The 10,942-nt window shown below is 39.6% G+C and overlaps 1 protein-coding gene across 1 annotated transcript in view; it reads left to right on the top strand.

Moving 5' to 3' along the window:
• Positions 1-225: 225 nt before the first annotated feature.
• Positions 226-10,942, top strand: part of SCG3 (secretogranin III) — a 36,478-nt gene continuing 25,761 nt past the window's right edge. Inside the window, exons 1-7 of the mRNA XM_007194876.3 lie at positions 226-622; positions 1,308-1,360; positions 1,860-1,905; positions 2,001-2,216; positions 6,193-6,335; positions 7,163-7,312; positions 10,185-10,362. Of these exons, the coding sequence (XP_007194938.2) occupies positions 532-622; positions 1,308-1,360; positions 1,860-1,905; positions 2,001-2,216; positions 6,193-6,335; positions 7,163-7,312; positions 10,185-10,362 (877 nt within the window). The 5' untranslated portion in view covers positions 226-531. The remainder of the gene's footprint in view (positions 623-1,307; positions 1,361-1,859; positions 1,906-2,000; positions 2,217-6,192; positions 6,336-7,162; positions 7,313-10,184; positions 10,363-10,942) is intronic.

The following is a 10,942-nucleotide window of genomic DNA, read 5'->3' as shown; positions in this document are numbered from 1 at the left end:
CTTGGGAGGTTACGACAACGATGTCCACGCTTACAGCAATCCAGGTGACCGTGAGCGCAGGAGCACCCCTAGGACTGCGGCGCAGAAAATACGCTAGCTAGTCTGTTGTCCTCCCCCCTTCCACTCCCTGTGGGGATTGGAGCTGCATCGGAGTCGCTGACGCCATCCCTTCCCGCCTCTGGCTCGCAGGGAGCATGCGCTTCCATCCTCACTTCCTCTCAAGGAGGGAGCGAGAAGAAGGCAACGCCCTAGCAGACCCGCTGCCCGCTCCGCGTCACAGGAACTTCAGCACCCACGGGGCGGACAGCGCTCTCCTCCACCTGAAGACCTGAGTCCCGAGCGCCCAGAGTCTTTCTAATCCCTTTACTCCGGAGCCCCAGAGAGCTCCACCAGCTCCGAGTCCCCTCCACTCGCCCTCCCCGCGCCCGCCCTCCTCGCTCTTCCTGTTTTTACGCCTCCTTTTCATTCATAACAAAAGCTATAGCACCGGGAGCCCGGCACCAGGCTGTTTCTGAAGCCAAGCGTGGAAGAATGGGGTTCCTTTGGACCGGCACTTGGATTGTGGTGTTGGTGCTCCACAGCAGCCCAATTCAAGCTTTCCCCAAACCGGCAGGCAGCCAAGGTACGTGGACGCTTTTCTTCCCACCTCCCTTTAATTTCGCCATGAAAAGGTACAGCTTGGTATAATCCGCGAGCTGTAAATCACCTTGCCTCATTTTCTGATCACGTCATATCCGTGCATGTTGACAGAGAATCAGTTCGAATTTAGAGCCAGAAGACAGATTTTCCTCCCTCACTTTTTACATGATAGAACAATAACATAAGTTGTTTTGAAAGATCTTATTTTGAAATTGGGAGGAGGTGGCTTTCCCGCCTAATATATGGCTTGTTTTTTGGTTTTGGGTTTTTTTTTTTTTTTCCTAGTCACCTTACAACCTTTCTCAGATATTCTATTCATAAAACGTGCAGTGTATGAAGAAAGCTTTTAATGTGCCAATAATACCAATCCAGACTATGCTCTGTCTAGTTGAAAACAGCTGGTAAACCAACTGTTAGAACAATATGTTAGATTTCTGGTCAAAAAAAAAAAAGTGTAATTCTATTAACTCAGGAAATACACCAAGATAATAAGCAAGGCAACACTGATAATCATCGTTATTGGATAATCTTGATAATCTTTGTTAATATATATTTTTGTTTCACAGTCATCCAAAAATATTTCTCCTTTTTCCTGAAGATTTTATTTAATGAGACATATTGTCTTTCCAATGAACAATTAAATTTGTATTTGTGTGTGTTTATTCCAGACAAACCCCTACATAATAGAGAATTAAGTGCAGAAAGACCTCTGAATGAGCAGGTAGGTCAGAAGTAAAATTATAAATGCTATTCCATTTTATTTTAGTTATTATTATTTAATGTAATTATGCTGTGAATTTTTAGCCATTTTGAATTCACAAACCTCAGGAGCTTAATAATAAACATTGAAATTAAGAAGGGAAATATAATTTTGGTAATTTCTCTGTCCCAACAGTTAAATATAGAGTTCAGTATAATACAAAAAGCTGACTGCATAATAACCCAGTAAGCTCAACATCACATCCATTCTATTGTAAGATTTCTTTATCGGAGATTTATCTTTTACCAATATTATCAGAGTGGTAATTAATATTTATAGACCACCTGCCCTTTATTTTATCTCATTTAATCCTTATGACATACTTTGAGATAGAAATTATTAACTACATTTTACAAACAAGAAAGCTAAATCCCACGGAGATTAAATTATTGAGCTGTCATATTTGGTAAGTGGTGGAGTAATGATTTAAAACCAGGTCTATCTCCTGTTTCTTTCACAGATTGCTGAAGCAGAAGCAGACAAGGTTAAAAAAACATACCCTTCAGGTAATAAGAAATTACACTGATGTTAATTTAAATAATGTAGGCTATGAGAAGCTTAACTAAAATGGATGTGCCTGGCTCGGGGGCTTTTCTTCCAGAAAACAAGCCAGGTGAGAGCAATTATTCCTTTGTTGATAACTTGAACCTGCTAAAGGCTATAACCGAAAAGGAAAAGAATGACAAAGAAAGACAGTCCGTAAAAAGTTCTCCAAATGATAATAAATTGAACCTGGAAGATGTTGATTCAACCAAGAATCGAAGACTGATTGATGATTATGATTCTACTAAGAGTGGACTGGATCATAAATTTCAAGGTAAAAGAAGTTTTGCTACCTATTTTCTCTAATTTGGAGTTTCCCATTATGGGTGAAGAGAAAGTCCTATATTTTAAAAATATCTCTTACACACTTACAATCCTTTATTAGTCATGTCCAAAATTGAGATAAAGCCCAAACTTACTGATAATGTGCAAAGCTCCAGCTCTACAGAAGCCCAGATTTTATTTTCTCTTTAAAGGTTACTTTACTGATGCTTTGAAAAAAATTTAAATCTACTCTCTATATTTTATGTTATTGAATTCATTTTAACATTCCAGTTTAACTATTAGTACAAGCAAAATATCATAAGATTTCTGATAGAAACCTTATTTCCTTCCTTCATGGCACTTATTGCAGTTTGTAATTTTACATCTTTGAGTATGACTACTTATGATTTATCTTTTTCTCCTAAACTAAACTGAAAACTCCATGAGAACAGAGATGGTGTAGTCCAAGTGTCTGGAGCTCGTGAATTTGTTGCATGAATTGATAAATGAACAAATGCACAAATAAAAGAATACATGAGGGAATAAATTAACTATTGTACCTAGGCATTGAGGTCTTCCTCAGTGTGTCTTCCATTCTGAGTACTGGTGCTTAGGAGTGACTACAGGTTTTCTTATGTGTCTTAATTCTTTTCCACGGACCACAAGAGAATTATACTGATTATCTCTGTCAGAAAACAACTGCCAATTAAATTTGACTTTTATAGGCTATTGTAGCCTGAGGAGAATTCAGAAGTGTGTTTTATATGTATGGGGTGGGGGAGATGGTCTATATTTTGACACATTTCATATTGTTTACTATTCAGGGAAATTTTTTTGGTTTTTTTTGTGTGAGGGTTTTGTTTTTGTTGTTGTTGTTGTTGTTTTGTTTTGGCTGTGCTGTGCGTGGCTTGCGGGATATTAGTTCCCCAACCAGGGATTGAACGTGGACCCATGGGAGTGGAAGCGATGAGTCCTAACCACTGGACCACAAGGGAATTCCCAGGGAAATTTTTTTTTGAATTCTACTTTTTAAACTAAAGTATTTGGGCTAGAAATAAATAGGCACTGGGCATAGCCCCATGAAAAATAGATTTAACCACTTTGATTGAATCGACCATTTGATTTAATAAAATAAAAAAATAGTCTAAAGTTTGTTTGACTGCATTTTTTGGTCAGATGGGCTGTACATGCAGACAGAGGCAGATCTGTTTGTGATCTGTCACTAACTTGAGCAACTTATGTTTAAATTGTTCAACATTTTATTAACATGCAAATAGGTTCAGAACTACCAAGTGCTAGTTTTGATGGTTCTAGGTTTACCCTAGGGGTCATTTTAAGTCCACTTGAGTATACAGAAAAGATTCTTGGAGAGAATGATATGAGTGAATTGCTGATTTTCTCTCATACCCTGGTAATTCTGGAACCAGAAGGTTTGGGACCACTCAGGTGACTAGAACCTCAGAGGTATGCAGACTTGCATCCCAGAAGGGAGGGCAAGGGGCCTAACTTCTGCAGGGTGTTTTTATACCTTTAGGAAACCTGTAAATGGGCTTGTGCTACAGGACCCACCAATTCTCATTCTCAGTGTTTTTTACAGTATGTATGATTCAGGATTTTTGTAAGTTTCTTTTAGGAAATAGTGCTTTGTGGCTCCTGTGTGCATTCATCAAACAAATATTCATTGAGCAATTACTATGTATCAGTCTATGAGCTAGACAGTAAGCTCTGTGCAGTTAGGGACCACATCTAAACTCTTTATCACTCTATTTCCAGTCCTGGCCCATATTAAGACTTTAATACAAATATATTGAATAAATGAAGGTCAAGTGCCATATTAGATGCCTGGAGATTCAAATGTAACTGAGCAGATGACAACTTTGAACAAGGCCCTTTTGCATCCACTTAGAGTTGTAAATGCTTTAAAAACTTATAAATGTTGAACTCATGTTTGGTTTCCCTCTGAGGTCTGTATAGGAGGGTGAAACACCCCTTCACAGCAGTAGAGAAGCCATTCTGAGTAATTCTGTCCATTGTAGAGGAGCAGGGGAAATCACTGGAAGGCAAGGAGCATTGCCCAACTGCTCAACTATCAACCCCATCTAGCTAAGCTCTGCTAGGGGACCCTGAAGTTCCTGGCTCAAGAGAATACAACGATGCAGAGGAGGAGGCTGTTTCTTCAGAGTGTTGCTAATGTTCTTCCTGTTGTGAAGTAAATGAACTGAAAAACAGTCATCTCGTTTATTTTCCAGCTTCAGCAGGCAACCACTATTCTTCCTTTTTCAGATCCCGAGGGATAAGTGGGAAGGGAAATAAATGCTTCCACCTCTGCATAGACCCAGGGAAGTTTCTGCTCCACATATTCCCGAGAGTCTGACTTGCAACCCACAAGTGGAAAAATCAGACCTAAGTGATAGTGAGTCTCTGCTCCTGAAAAACATGGGTGATGAACCCAATTTTCAGTCAGCCAGGAGGGGAACTGATTTTACAGGGTTTTCTAAGGGACTTTTCTGCTCATTCATCACTCTGCTACACAGGACTCAAAGGGCTCACAGCTCATGGGTTGGCCAACAATTCAGCAGTCATATACTGTCAGAGAACTTCCAGCCCTCTGTGTGTACTCACCCTGCTCATTTTCCTAAGCTTCTTTCCAAACACCAAGAAGAGGATATTCTGCCTGAGGCTGCACATACTTCCAGCTTCATAGAGTCTAGAAAGTCTACGAATCCCCAGGAGCTATGGAAGAAAAGGAGAGAATCAGAATAGAAACATGTACTAGGTTCTTCTTTCTTCGAGTGAATATGATCAGAATTATTAGGGTAGGATTTGGCTAAGGATGCAATGTCTATTTTCTCTAGAAGATAATTGTAGTTCCTTTATTTCAGGTACAAATCTACGGTCCATCATAATAAAACTACGTTAACTTTCATACGATACTTTGCAATTTAAAAGGTGCTTTTACATTTTATTCCATTTGATCCTCACAATCCCATGAAATAGATACTCTTATTAACTTCCTTTACAGTGGTCCAAGGATATATAGATAACAAGAGGGATCACTGGAGCTAAATTTCTGATCTTTCCAAGCTGCCTAGAAGTGACAGTTTAAGTGCCTTGTAAACTTGCATATATGAATATACTGTTCCATGTGGTATAGATTGGAAAAGACCAATTAATTCCTGGGAGTGCTCTGTGGACATAGTGCAAAGCTTCCTTGCCACCAACCCTACTGTATCCTTCCTTTCCCTCAGGAAGAGCCCTTGCTTTAGTCTGGAGTACTGCTGCCAAATGTATTCCCAGGAAAGCCAAGGATACATATCTGCAAGCTTCTCTGCTGAGATTTACATAGATTTACATATTGCTTTGTGCAAACCTGTGATCACATTTTAAAAGCTTAAATTCCAGGCACATAAAATAAGTTCCCTATTCTCTGGAGAAAGAGGCTTGTCACATTAAGCTGCCTTACATAAAGGTGCCCTGACACATACAAGTAAACAGTTATTCCAGGTAAGTCATAAAATCTTCAGTACATACTCTCTGATTCTGGGTGTAAGGCAGATTTCCCCACCCTCAGCCCAGGAATTTGCCTGCAAAGCGAGTACATGTGCAGATAATACCAATCTACTCTTGTGGGGAAATGGAATATCAAATTATATAATATATAGAAGGGTGCTTTGAACAATACTGCATACTATCTAACAGTATTTTACTTTTTGTACTATTAGTGCTAAAAACGGAGAGGCCTTTTGGGTTGTTTTCAGATCTTCCTCTTATAATCACATAAAAAGCTTTCAGAATTTCCATTATCATCCTAGGTTCTTAACTTGAAGTCAAATTTTATTTTAAACCAAGAGTTTACATGGACTAAGCACCACCTTAAACGTATTCCAAACATATTTGAGTGTACAAGATACAGATTATAAATCTAATGTAATCCAAGAAATAGGTCTGTGATCACCACAACGTGAAGTTGTGATTGCTCTGTCTAGATGATCCAGATGGACTTCATCAACTAGATGGAACTTCTTTAACTGCTGAAGACATTGTCCAGAAAATTGCTACCAGGATTTATGAGGAAAATGACAGAGGAGTATTTGACAAGATCGTTTCTAAACTGCTGAATCTTGGCCTAGTAAGTCATATGCATGAGAATAAACCAAATCTTAGGTTGGAATATGCTAAGAAGCCAAGCCACTTCATTCAAAGAACCAAATGTTTATAATGCATCTACTTTATACCAGTCACCATGGGTCTTGAGGACAAGTAAGACACCATTCTTTCCCTCTAGGAATTTATGGTTTACCAGAGGCACTAGACAAGTACACAAGTGCTCATGATGCAAGGTGCCTAAGAACCATCTGAGTGGTTCAGTGTGCCAGAGGATGGATTATATCCAGTTGTGCAATAAGGAAAAGCTTCAGAGGAGGAGGTGTTTGAAGTGAGCTTAGAAGGATGGTTAGGATTTAACCAGCAGAAGTTTAAAAAAAAAAATGTGTTAGATGAGAAGGAAGTAAGATGTGCAAAGCCACGCAATGATTGGGAAGCCCTAAGCAATCCAAACTGACCCCGCCCCAGCTTGGCTCCCAGATACTAACACAGACCTGGCAGGCTTTAGGAAAGCACTAAATTTACAGGTTTCAAAGGTTACCTACTATGATCTGCAGCTGAGGACTGAGAAACAACCCTCAAGTTGTTTCTCAAATTAAGTATTCTGTGGGATCCAACAGACAGGACTGATGCTTGCACAATGGGCCCAAAGACACTTCTTCCCAGGAGTGCTGAGCAGTCACTGTGAAGGCCAGCATGTAGTAGAGGCATAATCAAGGGATGTTCAGAAGAGGGACCAGAACATTCTCTTGTCTTCTAAAAATAGGTGTTCAACTAAAGAGTTTAGTCTAGATTTTCTTTTAAATCACAAAAATGGGAATAACAGTTATATGTTTTGACTCTCTATAACAGATCACAGAAAGCCAGGCACACACACTGGAAGATGAAGTTGCAGAGGTTTTACAAAAACTGATCTCTAAGGAAGCCAACGGTTATGAAGAGGAACTCAGTAAGCCAACAAACAGGACTGAGAGTCAGGCCGGAAAAATACCAGAGAAAGTGGTATGTATATGCAAATGTATATGCATCTATTATGTATGTGTATGTGCATGTGCATGGATGTGTGTGTATACTTGTATTTGTATATAATTAATACAATCTGTGTATAATTAATACTTCAGTTTGTACCAAATAAGAACTGGGGTATGTGACATTTTTAGCCCCCTTAAAATATATACATTAATGAAATACCAATGAGTTAAAAGATATAAATGAACTCCACTTTGAAAATAATATAAAGATGCATGTTATATTACATAGTAAAGATTATGCCTTATACCCCAGAGTAAAATAACGCATAATATATTGTGAAACGGTTATTTCACATAATAATTCGTATAATCACAGTGTGCTGGATCCAAGTATTTCACAGCAGAAGTTGGTATCCAACTTCTGTTCACAGTGGATGTCATCATCTGCTCCTAAAACCCCAAAAAAGAAACTTGGGCTGATTTGATCCTTTTCCACACCAGCTTTTATATTCCTCAGAGCTAGTTGCCTCATGCTGCCTCTCTGTCTACCCTGTGTTCTTCCACTTGCTCCTTCCTCTTTCCATTGGCTCAGAGGCCTGTCGGTCATCCTTTACTTAGACTTGCCATTCATTCGTCCTTGTCCTTGCTGGACTCCCTGCCTCTTCATCTTTTCTTTGGCCTCAGCCAAACTACTTAAGTCATTCTCTCCTCCTTGAATTCTTTTTAAACTTCTAGATGGAGCTAACTATAGGAGGATATAAGAGGATATCAAACTCCTCACCTCTCCTTTCATTTTCTCCACCAGAGCACCCATACCCCATGGCTCTCCAACATCCTATCCCAAATACAAGGAAAAAGGGTGTATAGACTTATGGTCCTATTTTAGGGAAGGCTAGAAAACAGACATTGGTATGGATTGTTTTTGTTTTGTTTTTTACTGCTAGCCAAAAATTCTCCTTTGCTCTCCCTACTTCCAATCCCCACCATCTGCCATTTTTAAAAACAGCTTTTGAAGATCCACCCACCCTAAAAAAAAACTATCTAGATTTATCACAGAACTCATGGCTTTTACTCAAACTTACCAAACTGAACTAAAACTGACATAGCAATTTTCATGATCCTTCACTCCCATTATGTACTCCTTACTTCCCATCTCTAAAATGTCCATATGCTTGACCTGCTCACTCATATTATCTAAATGCATAAATGCAAACAAAATATTCTTTCAGTAAATGTTTATTGAGGTACCACCTATGTACCAAACACTGGGGATACAATGCTCATTTAAAAAGATATAATCCCTGCTCTCATGATGCTTAAGGTCTAAGGGAAGAGGTAGATGGTCTTCAAATAGTCATGTATTTTATTTTATTTTATTTTTTTAATAAATAAATTTACTTATTTATTTATTTTTGGCTGTGTTGGGTCTTCATTGCTGCGCGCGGGCTTTCTCTAGTTGCGGCGAGTGGGGGCTACTCTTCGTTGCGGTGCGCGGGCTTCTTGTTGCGGTGGCTTCTCTTGTTGCAGAGCTCGGGCTCTAGGCACGTGTGCTTCAGTAGTTGTGGCACGTGGGCTCAGTAGTTGTGGCTCACAGGCTCTAGAGCTCAGGCTCAGTAGTTGTAGCACACAGGGTTAGTTGCTCCACGGCATGTGGGATCTTCCTGGACCAGGGCTCAAACCCATGTCCCCTGCATTGGCAGGCGGATTCTTAACCACTGCACCACCAGGAAAGCCCAGTCATGTATTTTAATTGTGACTGCATTAAGTGCTCTGAGAAAAGAAACATGGTTCTACTAGACCTCATAAAAAAGGAACCTGTCTTGGACTTAGGCTTGGGGAAGGCTTCCTGGAGGAGGTGACTTGAGCCAAAAACTGAAGGCTGAATAGGAGTTAACTTGTGAATATGATAGGCAATATGTAGAGAAGGATGTGTGGAGTACCCAAGTAACTGAAACAAGGACAGTGTGGCTGAAACACAGAGAGAGCAATGAGAGATGGGACTGGGGAGGTGGACCCAGGCCAGATCAGCAGGGTCTTATCAGCCATGTAGAGATTCTGATCTTTATCATAAAAGCAATGGGAAAACACTGAAGGATTTTAAGCAAAGGAGTTACATGATCATATTTTTAAAAAGATAACTGGCTAGAATGTGGAAAATGCAGGGTTGGGAATAGATTGGAAGGTGGGTGGTGTACCACTTAAAAAGTAAGGAGTGAAGGTAGCTTGGACTAGAGTGGGGTAGTGGAGACAGTGAGAAATGTACAAATTTGGGATAAATTTAGACAGTATGGCCAATAAGGCTACTGATGGATCGAATGCAGGGAGATGAAGAAGAAGAGGCAAGAAAGGCTCTTACATTTCTGTCCAGTTCACTCAATGGAGAATGGATCATTAAGATAGGGAACACTGGACACACATCAGGTTTAGGAAAAAGAGTCTTATGTACCCTCCCAGCTGGCGTTTAAAATGTCACCCAGGAATCACTAAGGTATGACTGCTCTGCTAGTATTAGACATTGTGACAGGCTTTCCTGTATCTTGGCACTATCCCTCTTGGTAGATTCTATAAACTCAAAGCTCCCCTCCTTGGTGAAAGGCAGTTTTATGAAGAAACACTCATGAGAACTGGTGGAGGGAAACTTGGCCAGAGCAGGAACCTGTCTATTCTCCCCTGAGCAGGAGCCAGGGTCTTCAGGTCAAGCACCTGTCTCTAAATCCCAATGACCTTCCCATGTAACTAGATGCCCACACTCCTGCAATAGAGTTTGATCCTGCAGGAGCTTACAAAGGAAGAGATAATCTTGCACTTCACATTCAAGGGCATCACAGAGGAAAGAATCATCCTGGATTGTCATCAATTCTAACAAAAATGTTTATTTTGTATTGATTTTTCCCCCACTGGAGACTCCAATGGCAGCAATTCAAGATGGTTTTGCTAATGGAGAAAATGACGAAACAGTATCTAACACCTTAACCTTGACGAATGGCTTGGAAAGGAGAACTAAAACCTACAGTGAAGACAACTTTGAGGAACTCCAGTATTTCCCAAACTTCTATGCACTACTGAAAAGTATTGATTCAGGTAAACATTGTTTTCTGACCATGTGGAACAGAAACAGTAATTCCAGGAAATGTGTGGGTGGGTTTTTTTTCTTCCTGTTTTCAATTTCTAAATTCAACCATCAATGACATATATTATGGCCTCGGGGAAAATAGTTCACATTGATTTTTTTCAGAAGAAGTGTACTAGCCATGGAAATATTTAGGAAAGGGTAATCAGGAAAGGTGGAATTTCTGGATAATTTAATCTTCATGTTAACAGAGGGTTCATTTATTTGTTCAATAAACAGGTATTGAACACATGCTGTGTTCCTGGGATTGTAGTGAACCTTGTACCCATATAGAGATGAATCAGAGAGCCTGACCCAGTTCAGCCTCAACTTTTATTGCAAGTCTCTTTTCAAAAAGGCTTTATTTTCCTCTCTTAGTAAGAAGTGTATGGAACATAATTTATTATGTTATTATTTTTAAATGATTTTAAATGATTCAGAATTTTGCTTTTTAGATATTTTCAACTTGTCTTCAAATGAATTGAACTAAACATTGGACTAATGAAGGTCAGGAGCCCAAAACACGCTTGGGAAATGTTCTGCTTTTTTTTT

Source organism: Balaenoptera acutorostrata, chromosome 3 (genome assembly GCF_949987535.1).
Source record: "Balaenoptera acutorostrata chromosome 3, mBalAcu1.1, whole genome shotgun sequence".
NCBI lineage: Eukaryota > Metazoa > Chordata > Mammalia > Artiodactyla > Balaenopteridae > Balaenoptera > Balaenoptera acutorostrata.
Note: the sequence above shows the minus strand (reverse complement) of the source record. Positions and strands in the feature narration are given on the sequence as shown.